The 26035-nt window shown below is 35.4% G+C and overlaps 3 protein-coding genes across 3 annotated transcripts; 1 reads left to right on the top strand and 2 right to left on the bottom strand.

Moving 5' to 3' along the window:
- Positions 1-4862: 4862 nt before the first annotated feature.
- Positions 4863-6836, bottom strand: LOC130732127 (patatin-like protein 2). The gene is made up of 5 exons (XM_057584238.1): positions 6590-6836; positions 5947-6477; positions 5542-5844; positions 5235-5413; positions 4863-5117 (listed from the first exon to the last, which is right to left on the bottom strand). The coding sequence occupies exons 1-5, from the start codon at positions 6728-6730 to the stop codon at positions 5096-5098; spliced, it is 1176 nt and encodes a 391-aa protein (XP_057440221.1). The 5' UTR covers positions 6731-6836; the 3' UTR covers positions 4863-5095.
- Positions 6837-15422: 8586 nt separating this feature from the next.
- On the bottom strand, positions 15423-17805 carry LOC130721474 (patatin-like protein 2). The gene is made up of 5 exons (XM_057572276.1): positions 17486-17805; positions 16815-17345; positions 16412-16714; positions 16114-16289; positions 15423-15724 (listed from the first exon to the last, which is right to left on the bottom strand). The coding sequence occupies exons 1-5, from the start codon at positions 17627-17629 to the stop codon at positions 15664-15666; spliced, it is 1215 nt and encodes a 404-aa protein (XP_057428259.1). The 5' UTR covers positions 17630-17805; the 3' UTR covers positions 15423-15663.
- A 5011-nt stretch (positions 17806-22816) lies between these two features.
- On the top strand, positions 22817-23529 carry LOC130721481 (uncharacterized). Its single transcript, XM_057572286.1, has one exon. It carries the CDS (start codon positions 22817-22819, stop codon positions 23192-23194), a length of 378 nt encoding a protein of 125 aa, XP_057428269.1. The 3' UTR covers positions 23195-23529.
- Positions 23530-26035: the final 2506 nt, after the last annotated feature.

Genomic DNA, 26035 nt, shown 5'->3' with positions numbered 1-26035 from the left:
CAGCGGAGGAAGAGCTAGCATCAACCACTGCGGAGGCGTCGCAAGGCAAATCGGAGATCGCAGAGGTGGTGGTGGTTCAGCATAAAGGAGAAACAGAAATCGGAAGCAAGAATGAAGCTTCCAAGAATGCAAACAGCAACATTTTGGGTCGAGAATCTCAAAGACAACCACAGTCACACAAGGGGATGAAGAAAAAATTATCATTTGAGATGCAGGGGGTGACGTTGAATCAAAGGGGGAAGGAATCGCTGAAATCCCTGGTGCAACAAATCAATATTGAAGCAGAGGGTAAATCGGAGACGGCAGAGAAACAGGAGGAAGATGGAACAGGGGTGGTGATCCTCGTTCCGTCAATGGCCACCATGCGGCCACCATGGAAGCCGCCGTACGCAGTTCTTTGTGGGTTGGAGAAGACAGAATGTCTGCCGGTGAAGAATCCCTCAAACAAGCCAGTTGGCATGCCGGAAATTGCCAAACGTCCTATGGCGAAACCACCTTTCAACGCGGTTGTGCTGCACCAATGGCGATTGCGAGCGGACGAAATGGAGTGGTGTCTTCTCCAGTCACGATGGGTGGTCAAGCGGCCACCGACAGAACCACCAGACTTGCTCGTGGGGGCGGTGGTAGCTGGGACTTCGTATCACCGGTTGTGTTGAGTTGTGTGGCCATGAGAAAATCTCTCACTAGTTTCCAATTGGGAATTAGGGTTTTTTATCAATAAAAATCAGGTTTCTATCAGGATAGATGCCATAGGCAAGGTAGGTTGCAAAAGAACACTAAATGCATGTTTGAGAACTCTTCTACAATTAATTCTGAAGTTGTATTATGAGGAGAAACTTTTGTTAGAAACTTCTGGTTTTCAAAATTGATTATAATAAAAGAAAATATGATCCAAACATGTTATAAGCATCTAGCCTTCCCACCACAGCAAATGCTAGGATTTTTTCTTCATGTTTTCATCCTCCTGCACTGCCTTGTGAGTTGTGAGCTGACAAACATCTCCTGAATCATCCAAAAGTAAAGAAATGGCCTAATTACTTTGCAGCATGACCATCCAAAAGTTCAAGTTGTAATGTTATACCATGAATCAACTATTCTAAAAGCTTAAGTTGATAACTAAAGACAAATAATTTCATGTTACTTTTTGCTGAGTTTCTATGGTTCCTGAGTTGCTATAATAATTTGATACAGCCAGGCGCGCAATTTATTGTTATAAATCACAGTATACATAATGATAATAAGAGCTAAGAGTGGGGATAAGAAAAAAGAAAATAAATATATATAGAGATCTATACTTCCGTTTCACGTTTAAGAATCTTTGATGACCCGGGTGTCTAAGTCATATTTCTAGTTTATTTTTATGCATCTTAATATATTATTTAGGGTATTTTAGTCATTTTAGGTCACTTTAGGATTAATACATGCATTTTATTATTTTTATGTGTTTTTAGTATTTCACTGTCAATGGAAAGAGGTTGAAACTCTACCATGGGGGAGAGATATTCAAAGGGAAGGAAATTCTGCAGCCTGACCCTCCCAACTGAATAGGGAGGAGAGTCTAACAAAGACTATAAAATTGTGCTTTTTGGGAGACAACCCAAGTATAAAAAACCAAAAAGATTTCCCTTTTAGTTTGAGTATTTGTTTTATGTTGAGTCATAGTGTCTCATTGAATTAATTGAGTTATGTTGTGGTATTTTGATTTGTGTGCTCATTTTTGCAAGGACTAAGTGATTTTATAGGAATTATTTGAGCTGGAGAGCCCAGCTGACAAAGTCTTGGTGTTATCATGTTTTGCACCCAACATGAGTACATGGAGTTTTACTAAACCACTCATCTCTCATTTAATTTTATGAACATGCATTTAGAATTTAGTTATTTAGTTGCACACACTGGTTTTGCACATGTCTTAGATTCTTGGTATTCACACTTCTGTGCTTGATTAATTCTTGTTGGTGTTTTGAATATTTATTCCGAGTTTGATGCTAGTTGTTATATTAAAAAGTGTTTGATGCTAGTTGTTATATTAAAAAGTGTTTGATGCATGAGTGTGAGTGAAACTTGTGGAACATGTGGAGAGTTAGGTGATAGAGACTTGAGTGAGTTTTGGGAAGTGCAGTAAGGCTATTAAGATTCCAGGTTAGTGGGGATAATGCATAAAATATGTAGTTTTCCTTTTAATCTTTATATTGAGTCTACACTCTTTTTGGCTGTGAGGTTAAAAAAAGGGGCACACATGTGAGAGTTAAGCTAAAGCGCTAAAAAGGGGGAAAGGATGTGAGTAAGGGAATGGGAAGTATTTGCACCACTAAGCATACCCCCAATCATATCCTGACCCTGCCAAAAAAAGAAGAGAAAATAATTTCACCCTGAGTTGGTAATAACTGTGACGGGTAGGGAAAGAAAAAATTGAAAAGAAAGAAAAGAATATGTGCGTGCTCTGAATAAAATAAAACTGTTGGCCATCATTAGTGGATTCTCAATATGGGATTGGGGAATTAGGAATAAACTGTAAAACCCCACATCTTGGCATTTTCTATATTTCTTGTTTGCACTTACTAAAGGTCACTCAATTTTTAAAGCTTCATTCTCATGTATCTTTTGTGAAAATGTGTATACTAGCATCTTACTTGGAATTGTGTTCTTGAACTTGAGGACAAGCAACCTTAAGTTTACGCTTGAGGACAAGCTGTCGTTGGGTATAGTGGTGTGATGACCCGGGTGTCTAAGTCATATTTCTAGTTTATTTTTATGCATCTTAATATATTATTTAGGGTATTTTAGTCATTTTAGGTCACTTTAGGATTAATACATGCATTTTATTATTTTTATGTGTTTTTAGTATTTCTCTATAATTTTTATGATGTTTATTTATATTTTTATTAGGATTTTCGAAATAATATAAGGGGAGCTGATTCAATGTTGATGTCCATGAAAGTTACCATGCACATGCAAGAAATCCGATGGCTGGAGCTCATTCTAGGGCATGAGGCGTGATCTGAAGAGAGGTCTATCATAAAACCGTGGGCTGCATTACACTGGATTGCATGCTTTAACCTTGCCCAGTAGCAAAGTGACACGTGCAAAAGCTTTGGTTGAATTTGCCTTGTCTGATGAGCACGTGATTGGAAGAAAATGAATATTATTATATTATTTTTATATTAGGTTTTGGAGGATACAATATAAAAGGGTGCAGCAACAGATTGAAAAGGAGGGAGACCGGGAGAGATATTACAGAAACAGTGGAACGTGAACGAGAACAGGAAAACGGCGTGACGGAGCAACGTTGAAGGAGATCAATTTCAAAGGTTCTTCTTTTGTAATTTTTATGGTCATGCTTGGCTAACTCCTCTCTTTAGCACTTGAGATGTGAATCCTTTTTATTTTTATGTCTTGATATTTCAGTTGTTTGTATGACTATTGGGTTTTTAATCTATGTATTCGTTTCAGTTAATTTGTGCTTGAATCGATGAGAGCTTTTTACTAATACTTATAGGAACGAAAGTTATATTAAGAATTAGAGAACCATGAGAGCGAATTTATTAGACCTTCCCTACTGCTTAGGAATAAGAGTAGAATCTAATAGTGGTGGCTAGTATAAGAAATTTTAATCTTCAATTCAAGAGTCTAGGTGCTCGTAACACAGACGTAGTAATTGAATTGAAAGTCTTGCTTAGCTATTAATTTAGTAAGTAAGAACATAGGCTAAATCACCATAGGGAGAACTCTCAATTTTATACAAACGCTGTTTTGTTTAAGGCATGGATTAAATTGGTGAAACTATACTCAGGTGCTATCTTTCTCATCTAAATTAAAAAATCTTTTTAATTGCTTTAGTTTATTTCTGCGAAATTGAACAAGTTAATCAAACCACCCCAATCGTATTTACTTTTATTCTCTAAATCATAGAATTAGTTTGAATCGACAATTGAACACAATCCCTTGGGTACGATATCTTTTATATTACTTCGGGCACATTTGTATACTTGCAAATTGGCTTATCAAATCTCAACTAACCTCAACATATGTTCTTTACTTTTAGAATGTGCATCAAAACACCTGTGTTATATCAATTCATTTCTTCATGTGAAGGTTAAGCAACACTTCTCTTCAAGCTCACTTCCTATAAATAATAGCTATGGAGTAATAATGGCAATTAGAGACATGGTGAGGGATCCGAATTCAGAGCCTAAACTAGAATAGGGAAAAGATCACAAGAATAAGAGTCAAAATCAAAATACACGAGACAGAGAGAATAGGGCAAGATGCTTTAGAATGAAGTTTGCTCAACACTAACTTGAACAGATGGCTTATTGAGATGGCCAAGGTTCAAAACTTTCAGCTTAAACCCTCAAAACTCAGCAACTCTTGAAAGAAACAACTCTTATGGAATAAAATGATAGGAACAATACTTTGGTCCAATATTAACAACGTCATGAGAATAAAAATTTCTAATTAAGGTAATATCTACTCGACTGGATAATATCTATTATATATCAATCATATCTACACTTTACTCCCTTCAGGTTTGTTACACCATTGTGTATATATACACAGTTAAGGGAGACACACCTCAAGTACACAGTACCTTTCAAGCTGGCCTAATCCTTATTTTCCCCTCAGTTTTGCAGACTTGGGCGTCAGAGTGCCTTGAAGGTACATACCTCTAGTGCCCACTAATCAAAGATACGAGAAGAAGGAGACCCTTCTATGGAGGAGTAATCCAACGAAGCAACCCTTCTACCTTAATTATGAACGTCCTATTTTCACGGTAATCCCTTAATTACCCGAACATTGGTTTCGGTTGTGGGAATCAATAAAAATTGTATTAGAAGATCATTACATTTAGAAGATCATCATAAAAATTAAAATTTACAGTTAATGAATACAGAATGGCACTTTCTCTTTACATAAACAAAATCTAAAACAAACTGGCACTAAAATAAATGAACAAATAAAGACAAATGAAATTTACAAACTTGTTGACTAACATAGACCAAGTCCTAATAGAATTCCTGAACAACGAGCAAACGTTTCTTCACAATGCAAATGCCTTTTTAGTGTGAGGCGACTTCATTTCTCGGAGTCTCCTTTCTTATGAAAGTATTTTTGCAAACCTACAAGGATTAAAGCCCATGTTAATTTTAATACAAAAAATGTGACAAATAATATAAACTGAATCGCATTAATAAGCATAATCACTGAGTAGAACTTTTCTAGTGTTATACTTATACCTTCTGAGAGCATCTTCATTGGTCTCCCTATTTTCAACCGGCACAAACAAATCACCATTGTCTAAATTGACCTTAGATACAGGTTTCTTCAACAATTTTTCACCAATTTGACTCAATCTTTCCAAATTCTCTTTTGTGGCGACATCAACTGAAGAGTCTGTACCCACCAACGTATCATCCTGCAAGTTGATTGAATTTCAGAAAAGGAAAATACTTATTTTCATACTCTTTCACAAAAGGCCCTTTCATAAAATACTATAGGAATAGAATTATATAACATTATCCAAGAGCTAGAAAGCTTAATTACCTGTATCCGGAGGTAATTGTCTTGGGAATTAAGTGCTTGAGTAACAGTTGAAAGATGAAAATCAACCATATCACCAGATGATTGAGTAAACAATTCGATCAATGGAGTAGAACCACTTTTGGTTAACCAATCCAATAGACCCCATTTGGCTGCCATTTTTGCATTGAACTTCTGTTCATTCTTGGCTGTCCCTGTGCCTAGTGAGATTATCAAGAACCGACCATATTCCATGGGCTTGATGGAAAAGAAGTCAGGATGTTGATTAATGATCTGCTTTGTTACTTCATTCACAGCTACTAGAGTCTGTAACATTAAATCATGACCAAAAACAAATTAGTACATGTTTTTTACATGCAATATAGTTTCAAAAACAAAAAATAATACAATTAAGGAATTAATACATACCGGATTATTCGCACAAACACCGCCATCAATAAGGTTGAATTCTTGCACATTCCCTTCAGAGTCTTGGTTCTTGAAAGGGTAGGCGGGAAGATAAGTAGGTGCAGCAGAGGTGCTAATGCATATATCAGAGAGTTGAGCATCCAAGCAAGGGGAACTCTTGATCTTATAAGAAGAGAAAATGGTTGGTTGCATTGTTTTGATGTCAAAAGTGGGAATCACAACATTGGTGAGTGTCTCATGCACACGAATTTCCCCAAGCTTCTCCTTCACCACCTTATGAAGGTACTTCCCATTGTATTTTGGTCCTCCTATTGTCTTGAACAAATTTCTTATCGATACCAAAGGCCCCCTGTGTTGTGGGAAGATCATGGGGCAATGTTCCAAGTAAAAGGGTTTGATGTCCTTTGCTGCAAAAAGTGGACGCTGTTTATCATTTGGAGCACTTAACATGGCGGTTACAAGTCCGCCCGTGCTTGTCCCTGTAATCACATCGAAGTAATCTGCAAGCCTTGCAGACTCACCATCCAACTCCTGCACATATGAATCCTTGTTAATACTATATACTAATGTGTATTATGGATATTATAATGTTTATATATGTCTGTGCATCGAGCTAAAATACTAGTATATATGTTATATATACCTGAAGTTGTGCTTCAAGGAATTCGAGAATAGTTGCAGGAATAATGCCCCTAATACCACCCCCATCAATGCTGAGAATAGTGACCAAGTTTCCATAGGTGGGAGGCTGAATCTGAAGAAGGGATGATTTTGTTCTCCCCATTTATATATGTTGGTCAGAGAGTACTGTAACTGACAGAATATTGGAAAGTGGAATTAATTTGTGTTCTTAGCTTGTTTGAAGGAATAATGCTAAAGAGCAGTTGAGAGCTTATGAATTGATTGCACAAAATGATTATAAGAGATCAGAATTAATGTTGTGGTAATTAAGCTAGATTGAAGTTTTTGGTTTGATGTTGGAGTTGTTTCATCTAGGGTAGTCAGTATCGCACGATACGTATCCCGATACGATACGAAAATCAACCAAACGATACGTATCCCATGTACGTATCTTTTTGTGTTCGTATCGTGACCTGTATCGCACATATCGCATGAGTATCGCACGATACGTATCCCGATACGATACAAAAACAGTTTTTCAAATGCCGTTTCATCTGACTCTCCTAGAAATTAGGGAGTGGGAATTTAATTTCATTAAAAATTAGTAAATTTCCCTAAAAAGTGATGTTTTCTTTGATTCTTTCACCCTATCACGTTCAACTTCAGCAGCACTTTCATGTTTCACGTTCAACTTCAGCATCCCTTTAATGACTTGGAATTCGGGAGTGGGCATTTAATTTCATCTCTTTGATGTTTAGTACTTTAGTTTGGCTTATGGCTTGGAGTTAGGTTGAACTTGAACTTTGTGAGACTATTTTTCTACTTATGACTTGGATCTTTGATTATTTTGAACTATATTTAGATGATATATTAGTATATTATTTAATTTATGACTTAATTTTTTTTGTGTCCGTATCTTACGATACACGTTACGATACGATACGCGACACGAAATTAGGGTCTAGCGATACACGATACGTATCTCGATTTGACTACCTTCATCAACTTCCTATTTATAAAGAATTTGAGGTTGCATGAATCATGAATGAATATACGAGGAAAGAGTACTTACTAATGTTCCAAAGTCAGAGGAGATGTTGATTCACTGTTGAGTATCTGGAATTGGTCTTAGTAAAAGTTTGAAAGCAGCCCTCCAGGATATGATTGAGTCCATTTACCTCATCTAGGTCCCGCGTTGAATATTCCATTTTCCAAGTCTCGCCTTTTAGAGTTAAAACAAAAAGTTAGGACAAATAATTACAGGACAAAACAAAAAGAATAGAAATGGACAATAGATTCCATTATGGGACTTTTCTAGGAAAGATGTTCATAGGAATTTGGTGGATCGATCATATATATCGTCTAGCTAGCATGCAGCAAGTCCTCATCTAGGCTTTGTCCATTTAACATAGTGCTCAAACAAAAATTGCTGCACGTGAATAAACAACAACAATAATATTTATTAATTATTATTATAAATTTAAGAATTTAAGAGTTATACGCTAGCTGATTGTATATATAAGTACACAAATGCCTAATTAGATTTCAGCATTTTATCACATTATACTCATATTAAAATTATGAGAATATAGAAACGTGTAAAATATACTTAAACGTTCGTGTAATTTAGTCTTCTTCTTATAAAAAAATCGTGTTATTTATTTACATTACCAAATAAAGAAGATGATCATTGAACGAAATTGTTTAATTAATATCTCATCAGGGTTTTTTTTATAAGCCAAAACGAATTAAAGAAAAGTACAAGAGGGCTTAAAACCAATAAACATGAGAGGGTAATACCCATGAAGAAAATATCACCTATGGACGAATATAGAAGTGTGGAAGTAGCCCACACACACATTTAATTTTAGTTTTAATTCAGATGGATAAAATGGAGGAAATTTTAAATTAATTACAATATGATAAAAGAAAAATTCTATGATGGGCGCCCATGTTAAAAATTGGTCTACCTATGAACTATATTTTTATCATTATGTTATTTATTATATACTTCACATAATGTGCTAAGATTAATTTGCAGATATTTTAACTTATAAATCAAACTTTTCACAGTAAAAAAAATCATGATAAAAATATGGTACACATTTAATTGAATTTTTAATGTATGTGTTAAATATATTGATAGGACATTAAACTCTATTAATCATGTCGCATGTTGGTCGGTCACCTGTTGGTGACGTTCCAAAACCGGGGTTGCATCTGGCTATTGATGGGAGTTGGAACCACGAGGTGAAATGAATGCGATGTAGCGCAGTACTGTTGTGTACTAGTTTGAGGTCATTGGATTTCTGATGTGGCCAAGCGCGAGCTACAATTATGGTAATGCGTTCTTGGCAGAACTTTTAGCGGTGGAATTGGGTTAAAAGCATGGATATGGGACCTTGGCTACAAAGATATTGTCTGCACCTCTGAATGCCAACGCGGTAGAGGTTCTCTAAGTCCATGATGATGTGGCTACCTATTGGGCTAGAGATACGATTGTTCGAGTGCGAGCAATGCAGGACTGAGATTGAAGAGCGACAATTATTCATATTCCGCAGGAACACAACTAGGTTACGAACATGTTGGCTCACCAAGCGGCTCGGGAAGGTTTGCAACACCGAATTTTGACGCAACCTCCGTCTAGTTTAATTGCGTTGTTGTATCATGACATTATAGAGTAGTTGCTTTCTTGTTTGTGTCTTTTTCCTTATAAAAAAAAAGACACGTGTTTGTGTGATATTGACAAAAACAAAAAATTAAACCTAGTGGAAGCAAAAGCCGCCACTACCTTATGCCCACCTTGTGATGTATGTTTTGCTTATTTTGCTGGGCACGCAATGAGACAAAAATGTAAGATGACATTTTCCCGTGAACTAATACACACATGTACTAGCTAGGCGGCCGTAAATTAATTATATAGTCAATTTGGTTTCTAAAGTGTTGAGTGATGAAAAGTTGATTTCATTTTTCTTTTAAAAGGCAAAATATATTAAAAGCTAGCACAGATAAGTTGATTTCTTGATTAAGGAAAAATTCTCCACGTTTTTAATTGTGTAAAATATTGGTCAAGTTAGTCGTTAGATAAATTGACGGTTAAATTCATCTATTTAGGGATTAACTTAACCAACAATTTACATAACCACGTATCACGAGATATTTCTTAACTCCATGGTTAAACTTGACAACCTAATAGTTTAGGATTTGACTCATCTAAATTGTGAGAGATTAAAAGAAGTCATCACAATTTTTAATAGTTATTATATATTTTAAAAAGTCAATAAACTTTATCCTCATTTTAGATGAGCTAAGCCGCATCCCATATTTTAATATGCACAAGAACTTTACGTGCCCAATTGTGTGTTTAATTAAAGAAATAGTAATTAATAGTTAGCCTCATCCCATTTTTTTGGTTCATCATGAAAACTGCCAACTGTGGTCTTCGTAAAAGATGGTGGCTGATATGAACATGAGTTACAGTCCTGATCAAGAATCCCCCTAAATAGGAGGCTCTCACTCTTTGGGAGACAAATATAGATAATTTAATTGGCAATTTGAGAGTACTGATCCAGTGTAGTCAGGTAAATGTGGTAATTTGCACTCCCCATGCATGCTCCTTGCGGTCCATATATATATTGCATCGCTTGTGTGTATGACTTTAATTTATTTGTATGCAAAGGCAATGCGTAATGACGATCAGCACGCAAACACACGTTATAGGTTATTCTTTGTCAGAATTTTTGCTTTCACAATCCATGGCATTGATTTATTATTAGGTTGGGCAAGTTGTGTAGGTTCACATATAAATGAAATGCGACTTATAATAATTACATTACTTAGTCAGAATATAACATTTAAGACTTATGTTAAATAAATATGAGGCTTTTTTTTAAAAGCGTATTGTGTAAAGTACCATATATAGCACCCGCTGTAAGTCAATGTTGTATAAAACAAGGTTTTAACGGCCACAATATGTGGTTTGTAACTTTTCATGTGTTCTATGAAACAACGGTTTCAACCGTTGTAATTTATAGTTTGTAATTTACTGGATTGGAAAAGTTTGGGATTTTAACCGCTGTAATATACAGTTTGTATAATATATGGCGGTTCAAACCGCCTTAATTTTCATTGTTATCTTTTTACTACTTTGAAAAAGTGGTGGTTTTAGCCGCCACAATCTACACTAATGGTGGATTCTCCAAACCGTCGTAATTAGCTTAGCCATAAATAAAAAGTGACGGTTTACGGTAAAGCGCAATTGTTACACCCGTCGTAAGTCACTAATTGTATAAAACGATGGTTTTAATCACCGCAGTATACAGTTTGTAACTTTTCATGTGTTTTATAAAATGACAGTTTCAATTGCCACTATTTTCAGTTTGTAATTCACTGCATTCTGAAAAACTGCGGTTATAACCGCCATAATGTACATTTTGTATAAAATGGCGGTTCAAACATAACGCCATAATTTCACTGATATCTTTTAACTACATCGGAACAAAATGATGGTTTTAACTGCCGTAATATACAGTTTGTGTACAATGGCAATTCAAACAAAAAATACAGGTTTTTTTAACTGCCATATACAGTCAATAATTTTCACTCATAGAAGGAGAAATTCAAATACTTTGCCTTACTCTTTAGTGAGCTCCAAGTTCTGAATTTGGTTACCTCCACTACCCTATTAGAATCAAAATTAGCTCTAAATAAGACCTCATTCCTCTAGATCCAAAGGGGCCAAATACATGCTGCCCAAACCAAGAACAACTATTGACTTTAATTCTCTGTTATAACCTGGAAATGTTGGAGATGGGTTCTACATTCCTCTGGCAGAACAAAATCTACCCTGAACCACTTATAGCACATCATCCATACCTTCCAAGAAAACTTGCATAAGAAGAACAAATGATTGTTTAATGTTCCTCCCCTTCATTGCATTACATGCAAATACATTTAGATCCTGCTTGAACAACCATCATTTATTTTCCTGAGATTTTCCTTTTTTTGCACTCTGTCTATTGAAACTGTCCACACCTATTAAAGATGATGAATTTTCTAAATTTAATTTTTCTTCCCTTTTTAATTAATTGGTTAATTCAAAATCGTTAATTAGTTTTAAGTTGAAAACCTTATGGGAGACCAAAATTGTTGACAAAATGTAACGTCAGGAAGGCAGTATGCTAATTTTGAAGTTTAAGGACCTCGTTTGCACATATAGCAAAAGTGGGGGACCAAAAGTGTTATTAAGCTTACGTTATATAATTGTTGCATTTTCCCCACAATAGGCTACATTTTCTCACTATGTTACCATAGAGTACGAGAAACAGTACGTTACCAAAGGGAGAATAAGTAACGCCAGAACATGAGATAGTAGAAAATTGTTGCCTAAGAAACATTTTGTGTCTATGACTATACATTTTAACCGTTGCAAAATGAAAAAAAGTTGTAGTGACTCTACCCCATAGTTTGTCTTTTTCTCTCAATAATCTCCATTCTACACTACAACAAAATGCGCAATTTAGCGGCGATTTGAACCGCAGCAAAAAACACTTCCTATTGGTGACCAACCGTCACTGTTTTTTTGCGTCGCGAGTCATCCTAACGTCGGTTTTCAGCAACCGTCGAAATAACCGCCCCTATATTTTAGCGGCGGTTTAAACCGCCGTAAAGAATCAGTTTAAACTTAACGTCGGTTTAACCGCCGCGAGTTACTAAAGAATTTAATCATATACTTTTTTGGCGGTATAAACCGCTGAGACTTGTTCTCCGTAAATGTCGTTGGTTTAAACCGCCTCGAGTTAGTGAAGAATTAAATCCTATAATTTTTTGGCGGTTCAAACCGCTGCAACTTGTTCTACATAAATGGCGTCGGTTTAAACCGTTGCGGTAACATTATCATTTATTTTATTTTATTTTGAATTTCTACTTTCGACTTTTATATAGTAAAAGCATCATGACTTTTATCTAGTGCCCTAGCACATTTCCTAGAAAAGATACATATTTAGCAATCCCAAATACATAATAACATTTTCATCAAGATAGACCCAAGTTGTCATACAATCAAATGTAATATAAAAGGAACCTGTTTGTTATTCCAAATATTTGCTTTCAGCACAATTGACAGAATTGTAGAGCAACCTTGTGTGCTAAACTAGGATTATAATTTATAATGAAATTAAACTTCATTTTGGTAAAGCATGTTTGTGCCTTTAAAATGATAAAAAAAAAATCTTAATTTGCTATTTTTTTATCAATAAATCTTTAGCCAGAAATGATATTGGACACAAACTTATAAGCTTTAGAAGTAATTTTTCTAAAAGTAGAGTTACATCTAAGGCATAATAACTTCACAGCATGCATGTCCTATTATCAGTTATATGGCACGATTACATTTGTGCAGGATGTTTGGCAACAACGAGTTGATAACTATTGGAAAATGCTAGGTAATAAAATTAGGCCTGACACAGTTAGAAATATAATGGACATGAACGCAAATTTGGGTTCATTTGAAGCTACTTTGAAGGATAAAGATGTGTGGGTGATGAATGCGCTGCCAGAAAGTGGGCCAAACACACTCAAGATCATTTATGTTTATTAAAAAAAAAACTCAAGACCATTTATGATAGAGGGTAGGAACAATTCACAACTGGTATGGCTCTTACAACGACCTTCACTATGTTAGCATCAATCCTTAGACGTAACTCTACTACTTTTTAAGAATATACAATTGAGTGTAAAGACAAGCTACTCATTTAATTATATTACTTTTAAGAATTTTTAATAAATTCATACCATGATCACGATCACAGTATACAAAACATGTAACCTACAATGGAACAATTACAAGAGGAACATCTTATATTACAAATAAGGAAAGCAAAGATAAAAAATACCAAATAAAACAAAAAGCAACATGTAGTTGGACAATATTCTCCACTGGTAGGTTCAACTTATTATTACAAATAAGGAAGCTCTAATGCCAAATCCACATGTTTACTTCATAGTTATATTTTAGCATTAACGAGTTACTCAAATAAAGCTAACTAAGATTCGATGGATTCAGCTAACAAACCTGAAAGATTACTGGAAAGTATCACATGATAACAAACATATCAAGCAACATGGTCTCATCCATTGCTCTTGAAGAAACTACAATTGAACATGAAGCAGATCTATACATAGACCAAAGTTCACTCAGAGTTTGTGTTCTATTCCCCATGTTTATTTCCTACAAGTGATCTTGACAGCAACTCAGCTCCTCCGGGTTTCTACAGACAGAAATAGAAGAATGTGTTAAACTGTGCTAGAATGAATTACATATAAATTCTATATTCTATGTTTCTCAAAACACGAATCGATTTTTTTTAGCTTCCCCAAAACTTAGAAGCAGTATAGTATAAATACTGAAACAAAATAATTTTACATTTTGAAACTTATTATTCTGAAATAGGATTAAAGTAACCTTAGATGGTAATAATCATGAAAGGATACAACAATAATACAAACTCGGATTATTAGAAAAATGTGTATGATCAAACAATTACAAACACCATAAGCATAGAGAGATGGTAATACCGATTGAAGAGAAACTTTAGATTGAGTCAACTTCAAATTCCATCACTTCTTCAGATTCTGTAATTTAAGACAAATGTAAAACAAAAATTAACAAAAGCCAGACTAAACACAACCCTAGATTTTTTAGATTTGAAATCAAAGTGAAGAGATCAATGATTTTCAGATTTGAAATCAAAGTAAAGAGTCATCTCAGATTTGAAATCGAAGAAAACAAAGATGATTGAAATAAAACTTGCCTTCAGTGTGAAGAGATCGAATAGATCGGAGATGGCAGAGAACGATGGTGCCGTGGGAGAGGGAGAGGGGCGACATGCCAAAGAGAGATGAACGGCGACGACGGAGAACGATGCCGGAGAACAGTGGTGGAGAACGGTGGTGGAGAACAGAGAGAGAAGGGATGGTGGTGCGAGAGTGAGAAATGAATGAGTGAGAGTGAGAGTGAGGAGTGTGAAATGAATTTGAAAATAGGTTTAGGTTTTTTTAGTTTTTCTTAACTATAAATAATTTAATGGCAGTTAAAACCGCCGGCGGTAAGTAAAAAAACCGACACCATTTCCCATCGGTTGCTCAACCGTCTCAAAGGAAAACATTTAGCGGCGGTTTTTTGGCGGTTTCAAAAAACCGCCGCTATTCAACCGCCACTAAATCGCAAATATTGTAGTAGTGCCACTTTGCTAAAAGAGCTCTATTAAATACCTCTAAATCCTTTAATGCCTTGGTAAGACTAAGAAGGATCCCACTCCCACTCAAAAGAGACTAATTAGATAACTTTCTCCCAAAGACTCAATCATCGTCAAGAGGATTAGTGTTGTACTCAAATTATGATAGAAGCATGATAAGTAATAAATATGCACCCCACTATATCTCAAGTGCTCCATCAATGTTGAACTTGACCCAACCCGGGCTTGGGCATCTCCGCCGCTGATCCAAGCTGTGTTGCTGAGGGTGAAACTTCCGCGCTAGAACATCCCCATCAATACGGTATAGAAATTTGTATAAGTAGCTAGTGGCGTGCGAGCAAATTGTAGTATTTTAAGTTACATGAGCAAAAGGCCAAAAAGATTGCACAATGCATGCTGTCCTCATTCTCAGACCTTAACATAGAACCGGCATTCATGAATGACGCTCTATATATGATTGACTCAAAAGATAACTCTTGACATATATATAAATTAAGGGGTTGTCTAAATGACCTCCAGCCAATTAACCTGTTCTTCTTGTTTTTATTAGAAATTCCTTAAATTTAGTTTGTTTGGTACAGAGATTAAGACATCATGAAATTAATGAATAAATAACGACGGGTCTTCTTTACATTACTTTTTGGTTACAGTATGGGCAAAGCCCGAACTTAAACTAGAAAATCACGAGGGAACACAGTCCCACTAACATCAGCAAACATACAATGAAGTTGACATTCTTTTTATTGAATTACATAAAACAATATTCCTGAGAAGGAGGTAGCTGAAATTTCTACAATTCATGAACAACAAGTGAACATTTCACATCACAATGCAAAAGGCTTTAGGTGTTAGGGGATCTCAATTCTCTGAGTCTCCTTTCTTGAGAAAGCGTTTTTGCAAACCTGCAATGATTAAAGCCAATGTTTTAATAACCAAAATATTAAAAAAAATAGATAAAATTATCTGAATAGCAATGAATAGCAATAGGTATAATGATTAAATGGCACATATATATTAATTATAATAAACATGTAAGCGCTTACATTTTATGAAAACTTGTGTTCTTTTTTTAAAAAGCTGATACATTTAAGAATTTGTTTGTTTTTAAAAATTGTTTTCAGAAACAGTACTAAATTTTAGCTTTTGAAACTAAAATACTAAAACTGCTAAAATATATTTTCTGTTTCAGTTTTTAGTTTCATATTACAATTTTTTTAATATTGGAAAACAATTTTTAAAAACAGTTTTTAAATATAATTTAAAAACTACAATCAAACAGACCGTATTATACCTTTTGAGAGCATCTTCATTGGTTTCCGCATTTGGCATTGTTTCACATAGACCAGAGTCTAAATTGACCTTAGATACTGGTTTCTTCAACAAACTAATACCAATTTGGCTCAGCCTTTCCAAATTCTCTTTTGTTGAGATATCAACGGAAGAATCCGTACCTGCCAATGTATCATCCTGCATGGTAATTTAATTTGACAAAAGAAAATTACTTATTTGCATATGATTTCACATAATTAATTAATCAATTTATATTTAGCTTAAAACTATTATATCCAGGAGCTAGCTAGCTTAATTACCTGTATCCGGAGATAATTATCTTCTGAATGATGTGCTTGAGTGACAGTAGAAAGATGAAAATCGACCATATCACCAGATGATTGACTAAACATGTCAATCAAGGGTGTTGAACCACCGCTGGTTAACCAATCCAATAGACCCCATTTAGCTGCCATTTTTGCATTGAACTTCATTTCATTTTTTGCTGTCCCTGTGCCCAGTGAGATTATCAGGAACCGACTATATTCCACAGCCTTGATGGCAAAGAAGTCAGGGTTTTCAAGAAGGCTTTGCTTGGTTACTTCATTCACAGCTACTAGAGTCTGCAAAATTAAATCATGAACCAAAATCAAATAAGTACAGGTTTATTTATTAGAATGAATTAAGTTTCTTTAACATAATTAATAATTTATGCACACATACCGGATTGTTTGCACAAATACCACCATCAACAAGGTTGAATTCCTGCACGTTTCCATCGGAGCCTTTGTTGCTGAAAGAGTAGGCGGGGAGATAAGTAGGCGCGGCGGAGGTGCTGATGCATATGTCAGCGAGTTGAGCATCCAAGCAAGGGGACGTCTTGATTTTATAAGAAGAGAAAACAGTCGGTTGCATTGTCTTGATGTCAAAGGTGGGGATCACAACATTTGTCAGTGTGTCATGCACACGAGTTTCCCCCAACTTCTCCTTCACCACCTTATGAAGGTACTTCCCATCGTATTTTGGTCCTCCTAATGTTCCAAACAAATTTCCTATTGTTGCCAACAGGCCCTTGTGTTGTGGGAAAATCTTGGGGCCATGTTCAAAGTAAAAGGGCTTGATGTCCTTGGCCGCAAAAAGTGGACGTTTTTTATCATTTGGAGCGCTTAGCATGGCGGTTACAAGGCCACCGGTGCTTGTTCCTGCAATCACATCAAAGTAATCTGCAAGCCTTGCGGACTCACCATCCAACTCCTGCACAAACAAATGCTTGTTAATTAGTACTAACACTCAACTTTGAAATTTGGCTTTCTATACGTATGTACTATATCTACAAAGATACACTTATATATTTTGTGCATTGCACGAGCTAAAATACTACCAGCTATATATACCTGGAGTTGTGCTTCAAGGAATTCGAGGATAGTTGCTGGAATAATACCCCTGATACCACCGCCATCGATGCTGAGAACAGTGACCAAGTTTCCATAAGTGGGAGGCTGAATTTGAAGAGGGGGTGGTGAATTTGTTGTCTCCATTTATATATATTGGAAAGTGGAAGTTTGTGTGTCTTTTTGTTTAATGCCAAAGAAAAGCAGCTGAAAGCTTATGAATTGGTTGCACAGTGGGGAATTGTTAGAACTTGTATGTGATTAGAAGAGGAAGAAAATGTTGTTAGAGCTCAAGTTTGAAGTCTGTTATAAGATATGGTTTCATTGAAGTCCTATTTATAGGGATGTTGAGGTGCTGATTAGTATCTGGCTACTTGGTTTGGTAAAACTTGTTGAAAAGCCTCCGGTATCCAGTCTATGGTATGAAGCACAGATGATGAAGATCACGCGTTGAATATTCAATTTGATTGTGTCCAAAGACTGGATCAAAACAATAGGATAAAAGAAAGGACAATATACAGTACTCCCATACGACCTGTGCATGATTTCTGCGAAAGTGGCTCACATATCATCTGACAATAAAGTCCTCAACTAGAACTAATAATATATACTAATTTAATATTTTTAAGGCATTTCAAATAGAAAATAGCAAATAGTAAGTTTAATTTATTTGAAAAATTTTACAAGTGGGATGTTAGCACTAAACTTAGTAATCTTTCTCAACTCTAAGACGTAATCCATAGGCTTCGTGACGGCCTCAACTTGCACAAAGTTTTAATCCGGAATTATTAGTTTGGACTTTGGCGTAATTAAAGAAAATAAAGAAAAGATAAACGATAACACATTGTTTAAATTAAATGAAGGACTTTCAAAAAAACAATTAAAAGAAGGACTTTTGAAGTTTTTGGTTATTTGGGGTTAAGAAAATAAGAGGAAAAATATTTCTAAGAAATTATATGGTGATGAGTTAAGGTTTTGATCTCTTGTACTCGTTTAAAATTGTGTTGTTCAGAAAATACAAAAAAAAAGTTAATTTTTTATATTAAGAGCATCACGTTGAGATTCAATAAGTTACAACTTTTCTTATCTTTTTTCCTTCAAATTTTCAAAACTAGATTCATACGTTCTATCTAACATTTTCTCTTGCGAAGAATAAGAATAACAAAATATAAAAACCTAGTAAAGACGTATAAATAAAGTAATACCGCAAAATAAATGAAAAATGATGAACATAGAACTGAAATGCAAGAAATGAAATAATGAGAAATTTTGCAACACTTTGATATCAAGCTAGTATCTCATTTGATAATTCACGTCAATGTAAAAATAATGAAAAATTATTTTTTTTGGAGAAGAAAAAATGAGTGAAGAGAAAGCATATACAAAATATATATATATATATATGTGTGTGTGTGTGTGTGTGTGTGTGTCTTAAGAAAACTAACAGTTAACGGTTATGAGTAAATACAAATTAATTTTACAATTTTTGGGAATGTAAAAATAACAGAAATTTTATTGATTAATTTTTTGAAAAATGTAAATTTGCTAATACAAAATACTACAACTAATAACTACAAAAGTTGCACATTTCACATTACACTTCTGATCAGTTCCCACGTTGCAATTAATATATATGATTTTTCATTGTTCGATTACCTCTCTCAAATCATAATAGTATATGCTATATAAATATTAATTTATATAGTTGTTGAGAGAGGTTGTTTCTCAATATTAATTATATTATATATATATATATATATATATTATTCTCATTTCTAAAAAAAAATTATTTATTTTGTATTAGGGCATAGGACAATTGCCTATATGGCTTTACCTGATACACTGCCTAGTAATTACATGGCGCAATAGAGTTAAGTTAAAATTTTGTAAAATACTGTATTAATTTATACTATTTGTCCTCTCATAATTTGAGAAATTCTTCCACAAGTACCGGCAAGTAGCAATGAATAATTGGTTCAAGTGATATATGTCTAATTTTCTTAAGTTTACGTCTTAGGTTTGAGTCTTATGGATGAAAAAAAAATTCGTTGAAAAATGAGTTAATCTCACTATAATATGAATATTCCTAGCTCAAATAAGTTTGCCTTTCATAGACCTATTTAAAAAATTGTAGTTAACTCTTCAACAAATGACTTTTTTTGAGTTTGTATTTGCATTTTCATCTTTATAAAGTTCTAACTAACTAACTTATTTATCAATATTTCAACATTTTGTTGGTTTTAAATCATACTAAAATAAATGTAGGAGATCATTAGTATCTTTTAGTTTAATTGGATACATCATGCAATCATACATACATGTGGGATGTTTACTCTAGTCTTTTAATATTACTAGTCTTTCTCAACTTGAAGGTGTAGTCCATGCGCTTGGTGACGCCTAAGGCTTCAACTTGCACAAAGGTTTAATCTGAATCCATTGTTTGGGGGTAAAGAAAACATAGAAAAAAATATATGATAATATTATTTAAATGAAGAAGGTTTGATTTTTTTTCTTGAGCTATTTAGGCAGCCAATGATTATAATGGCCAATTGGTAATTTGAAGTGCAGCTTATTTTAATATATTACACGAGAATATTCACCCTACAAGTCTTAAAAAATATATAGTAATAAAATAAACTCCCCATTTTGTTTGGCTCATTGGTGAAACTTAGTTCTTACTAAAAGATGGTGCCTGATATAGATGACTGATGATGATTAGAGCAGTCAATTTGAGATGATGTCAAATATATACTCCTACCAATATCTATTATTATTGGAGCATATTTTTAATTTCAACATGGCTAGTGAGGGTATGTGAGAGTAGATACTCAATTTAGTCATGAAAAGTGTGTTTGCATTTATTATTGCTTAATGTAAAAGGTTTAAATAAAACAAGCAATATAATTAATAAAATAATTTTTTCTATAAATTTTTTAGAGTTGTTGGGTTGGAGTAAAAATTTATAAAATGATGTAGATGATGTGACATTATTGAGAGTTGTAAAAAGTAAAATGTAAATACTTTCGTAAATATCTGTCTAAAGATACTCTAATGCTCTACGGTTGTGGTCTATTATGTATTAAAATATTAATTTGTCTACTTTAAATTAAGAAATATATAATTCACAAGTTTTTTAATGTTCTAACTTGGAAACATCTGCATCATTCACACACATAAAGGAGACAAAGATTACTCATGTTTATATGATGCTATATAGTACCATAAAGGCTAGGAATGGGGGTGGTGACTGGATCCCGGTGGTGAACGGAAAACGCCGGTTCACCCCTTCCCGGAGGTTGGATCCAGGTACAGCCAAGGCTAGGAATGGAAGAGAGTCTAGAAAACAAGCCATGGAATCAGTATTGCCTGCACTTGACACAACGACATTATTCCTTGATGGGTTACCTGATCAAACCTCCTACTCCAATATCAAGGAGTGTTTCTCCAGGTATGGAATTGTGAAAGGTGCTTTCGTTCAGAGAGAGCGTAAACAGAACCGGAGAACTAAATTTGGATTTGTGAGATTTGCAAACAAGGGTGATGCGATCGAGGCAATCATTTGCATGAATAAGAACTGGTTCTTGGGGTCTCGTATAAGGGTCACCGTGGCCAGACATCCCCCAAAGAATACGCACACCTCTAGTTCACAGAACAAGGTCAGGGTTCGAGGGAAGAAGAAAGCTTGGGTACGTAAATCCCCCGACGTCTTAGGACATAGAACCAGAAACTCTCGTTATGAGTTTCTCTATAGCCCAAACGAGGAAGATCAGAAGTGGGTGAATAAGCAAGCGATTGCTTCCTTAAGAGACTGCTGCAGAGCAGAGGACGTGCATCGGTGTCTAAGGGATAAGGGATGGAGAACCAAGGTACGATCCATGGGGCCAAAGGAGGTAGCCATAGAATTTGAGGATGCAGAGAAAAGGGATGCCTTTCTGGACAGGGACGCTGCTGCTTTGAGAGAGGTGTGTGAAGTAATCTCCCCGGGGAAGATGCTCTCTGTGGCAACCAAGCACTTCCACTGGGTCAAGCTATTGAGAGTCCCGCTGGTGGCTTGGAGCAGGGCTTTCTTTGCCAAGGTTGTCGGAGTGATGGGCAGTCTTGTGAGCCTCGACCCTGCCACTGAAGAACGCAGACACTTAGAATACGCCCGTATGTTGATCTCATCCTCTATCCCGACATTGGAGAGCAGCTTCGTTGATGTTAACATTGATGGGACAATTTTCAAAATCTGGGTGGAAGTGGAAGCAGGCAGCGGTGATAATCTACCTGCGACTCACCTGGAACCAGAGGAAAGCTTGGAATCCAGCGTAGCCCATGGTGGATCAACGCCGTGCTCAGGGACGATGGTTCAAGAAACACCGTTAACGGAAAGAGGTGCCTCCTCCGAGGGTTGCGATGTGGTGGAGATAATTTCCGGTGCACGGTGCCCGGTGGTCACGTGTGTAGAGGAAGCAGACGAAATTCTGAGTGGGCAGAGCAAGATTCTAACAGTTCACAGAGGGGAGCCACCAACAGTACCTTACCTGGGTAATTATTTGAATTATCCCCTAGTCTTGAGGGAAAGAGAGGCAGACTGTGCCTACAATCAGGGAGTAGAGCTATGCGTTGGGGGAAGCATCATTGCTAGGTTCCCCAATTTTGTGCTTTCCTCAGACCTGTGCAATTGGCTCGAGGAAGTCAACTTTACATGTCTACTCCAAAACCTAAGACAGGATCATAGTCTCCTCAGGCTACAATCGCACCTTTCGTTGGGTGGGTCCCTCTCCTGTAGTGTTTTATCATCTGGGCCACTTGGGAATGGACTTACGGTTGAGCGGCCCATGGAAAATTTCTCCCTCTTTGTTGACCTGGGTCGGGTTCAAGTGGTAAACAGGGACTTCCATATGGATGACAAACCAGTGGTCCCCTTTCGTCCAACAGAAACGGTGAGCCAAAATATTATTTTATCTTTGCAAAAGGAAACAGAATCAGATCAATTATCCTTTAGTTCTTCATCTAGGAACTCGCATGTTATCCTAAAACGCAATCTTCACCGTGTTGTGCGTTCCAAATCGCAACCAAGGTTTTCCACAGAGAATCCTGGTTTGGGAGGAGGTGAAGCACTGCTGCCAGTTTCTTCCTCTGCCGGTGATCAGGTAACAAGTGGGCAATATACTTCGGAGCTTTCTCATCCTCATCCGAGTGAGGAATCACCCACAACCGTTAAAGCTCGTCAAGCTTATGAAATAGGGAAGGTTGTTGGTGTGGTATTCTGTTGCTCAGAGGCTGAAGCTATTGAGGGTTTTGCCAAACAAATCTCCAACCGCAGAGCTTCTTGACTGGGCACTGTTTGGGATGGGGAAAGTGTGGGCTTCTTGGAATGTAAGGGGTCTGGGAAGCTCCACTAAGAGAGAGGCTGCCAAGAAGATTTTGTTGAAAATTAAACCTGAGGTATGCCTTTTACAGGAATCTAAGTTGGACGAAAACAGGAAGAAGACGATTGTGAGTTGGGCAAAATCTATTGGCATGGAGTTTGAGTTTGTCCCTGCCATCGGTGTGGCTGGAGGGTTGGTATCTCTTTGGAGAAAATCTACTTTCAAGGTTGTCCAAGTCAAGAAACATCAGAGGAAGTGCAGTGTTTGGGAGTCCTGCACATTTTCCGTGAAGCAAATGGCGATGCCGATGAACTGGCAAAGTCAGGTGTTGATAGAACAGTTCCCCTATGGGAGATGATGACCTGATATTCCTCTTCTTCTGGGTGCTCTGTCTCGCTGATTGAGGAGCTTTGCTGGCCTTATGTCGCTGCCACTCTAGTAGGGTTGAAGATGCTTCGTTTTGTCTATTTGGACTTTGGTGTTACTTTTGGTTTCTATTATTCTCTACTTTTCTGTTTCTTGCATTCTTCTACATTTTCTCATCTTCTAGTTTTTGTTCCTTTTCTTTTTGGCCTCGTGATGTCTTCTATGTGGGGATCCTTGGCTAGTTGCTGTAGTTCCTGGTCCTTGAGTCGTTTCTACTGCTCTTGGTTCCCTTCATTATCAATATAGTTCTTTTTCCAAAAAAAATAATTCACAAGTTTAAAGAATTTCTGCAAATTAATTTTTACATATGAAAAATAAATTGTAAATAAAATATATTGAATATTTGTTGTAAAAATTTAGTTCATAAATGAAACAATTTTGTAACCAAAAAATAAATGAAACAGGTGCGGTCGGTATGTTGAGGCTACGGTTCCCTTCCAACACTTCATCTTCTCCTTGGCGGTTTCTTCTGCTAGATGCGGCCGTTTGGCTTTGTTCTCGTTGTTGTTCTCATCTCTCTGTGATGAGGGTTTAGGCTACGGTCCCCTTTCGGCCTATACTTCCTCTCCTTGGCGGTTGCTGCAACAGAACTTGTGGTGGTTTGACTTATGTGTAGCTGCTGCGGCGGTTTGATGGTTTTTTTACTGGTTGTTGTCTTTTTCTAGTTCTGTTTAATGTTTGTGTTTTTGCTTTCTTTTAGGTTCTTTGTCTCAGCTCTATGGCGTTTTGGTGGGTTTTAGTTGTTCGGTCTTTTGGTTTGCTTGGCTGGGTCAGGGTCTCTGTTTTGAAGGTGTCGTACAGTTTGATAGGATTAGTTCTTGTGCTGTTTTTTCGACTTCAAATGGGGTATATCCTTGTTGTGCAAACGTAGGGGTTTTTCATTGGGTTTTTAAAGGTCTTGTGGAGGTTTTTGTTGTAGTGGTTGAGCTTCTGCCAGCTTTCTATTGGCTTGGTTACTGTATCCATGTTGTTGAGAGGGGTTGTTTCTCAACATTATGGTAGCGTTTGGTAGATAGGTCGGAAGGGAACGGAACGAGATACATGAGTTATGTTCTGTGTTTGTCATGTTTTTAAGATGGAACGGAACAGGACAAAAGACTCTAGGAACGGGACACTTTGGTTCCCTGGAAAAGGGTGGAACGGAAGGGAACGGAACAAAACACTCTCTTAAAAATTTTGCAAGTTCAAAAATACCCCTAATTTATATTTGATATTTTATGTATCTAAACAGTTTAAAATCACTTCTAAAATTGAAAGCACTTATTATATTTGTAGGCAAAGTTAAATGAAAATCAACTTTTTCAAAAAATCACTTAAAATTAAATCAATTATTTTTTCAAAAAGTAAAATCACCTTTTGTAAGCAATGATAAACGAGCCAATTAGAGGCGTTTGATTCAACTTATTTTGGAAAAAATCACTTTTTAATTAAAAAAAATCACTTTTAAAATCAAAAAATCAATTATTTAATCAAAATATCACTTTTTGTGTTTGTTTCAGGTGAAGCTGAAAACCGATTATTTAAAACATTTACTTTAGCTTATTATGAAAATCTATGATGATAGATGAGAGGAGATAAAAAAAATGATTTTATTTGAGTAGTCAAACACGAATCAACTTAGTTAAAATAAAATCAATTACTTTTTCAAAAGTAAAATAAGTTTTTGTAAGCAATGATAAACCAGCCAATTAGAGTGCGTTTGATTCAACTTATTTTGGAAAAAAACACTTTTTAATAAAAAATCACTTTTAAAATCAAAATATCACTTTTTGTGTTTGTTTCACTTGAAGCTGAAAACATATTATTTGAAATAGTTACTTTAGCTTATCATGAAAATCTATGATGATAGATGAGAAAGAGATAAAAAAAAAAGTGATTTTAGATAGAGTAGTCAAACACGAATCAACTTAATTAAAATAAAATCAATTATTTTTTCAAAAGTAAAATCAGTTTTTGTAAGCAATGATAAACGAGCCAATTAGAGTGCGTTTGTTTCAACTTATTTGAAAAATTCACTTTTTAATCAATAAAATCACTTTTAAAATCAAAAAATCACTTTTTGTGTTTGTTTCAGCTGAAGCTGAAAATAGATTATTTGAAACAGTTACTTTAACTTATAATGAAAATCTATGATGATAGATGAGAGGAGATGAAAAAAAGTGATTTTAAATTGAGTTCAATTTGTTTTCATCAATCAAATATTAAACATGCAGGGTTATATATGTAATTAAAATTATGGTTCTGTTCTATTGACTTGGAGTTACCAAACACAACACACAGAACATTATTGTCTCGTTCCATCCTGTTCTGTCCCGTTCCATTCTATTTTGTCCTGTTCCGTTTCGTCACCAAATGCTACCTATATATTTATATATATCTTTCGTTTTAAAAAAATAAAATGAAACAGTTTTTAACATGATTCATTATAAAATTACTCTTAATTAAAATATTTACCTAAAAATTAATTAAGAGGCCGTTCATTTAGTAAATAATTTTTTCCAAATGCAATTCTCAACTTTGAAAAATATGTGCTTATTAAAAAATAAAATCAATAATATGTAATAATATATCTAAAATTTAGAGATATATTATTATTAATATTTTATTCATAGAGATATATTATTTGTCCCAAATGATAAATTAAAAAATAATATAAAAATATAAAAGTAACAAATTTTTTTTTGTGCTTCGGAAAATTAACAACAAAACAACACTCCTAATCTATCCTTAAGGAGGATAGTCTCTAAGTCCGGCGACGGGGAAACCACCACGT

This window comes from Lotus japonicus, chromosome 1, assembly GCF_012489685.1.
Source record: "Lotus japonicus ecotype B-129 chromosome 1, LjGifu_v1.2".
NCBI classification, from domain to species: domain Eukaryota; kingdom Viridiplantae; phylum Streptophyta; class Magnoliopsida; order Fabales; family Fabaceae; genus Lotus; species Lotus japonicus.
Note: the sequence above shows the minus strand (reverse complement) of the source record. Positions and strands in the feature narration are given on the sequence as shown.

Excerpts from the sequence above, each read along its gene's own strand:
- LOC130721474 (XM_057572276.1), bottom strand. The coding sequence starts at position 17,629 with ATGGAGACAACAAATTCACCACCCCCTCTTCAAATTCAGCCTCCCACT. Across the intron at positions 17,346-17,485 it reads TCCTTGAAGCACAACTCCAG|GAGTTGGATGGTGAGTCCGC; the intron begins GTATATATAGCT and ends TTGTTTGTGCAG. Across the intron at positions 15,725-16,113 it reads AATGAAGATGCTCTCAAAAG|GTTTGCAAAAACGCTTTCTC; the intron begins GTATAATACGGT and ends TAATCATTGCAG.
- LOC130732127 (XM_057584238.1), bottom strand. The coding sequence starts at position 6,730 with ATGGGGAGAACAAAATCATCCCTTCTTCAGATTCAGCCTCCCACCTAT. Across the intron at positions 6,478-6,589 it reads TCCTTGAAGCACAACTTCAG|GAGTTGGATGGTGAGTCTGC; the intron begins GTATATATAACA and ends TCATATGTGCAG. Across the intron at positions 5,845-5,946 it reads GTGTTTGTGCGAATAATCCG|ACTCTAGTAGCTGTGAATGA; the intron begins GTATGTATTAAT and ends TTAATGTTACAG.
- LOC130721481 (XM_057572286.1), top strand. The coding sequence starts at position 22,817 with ATGGGGAAAGTGTGGGCTTCTTGGAATGTAAGGGGTCTGGGAAGCTCC.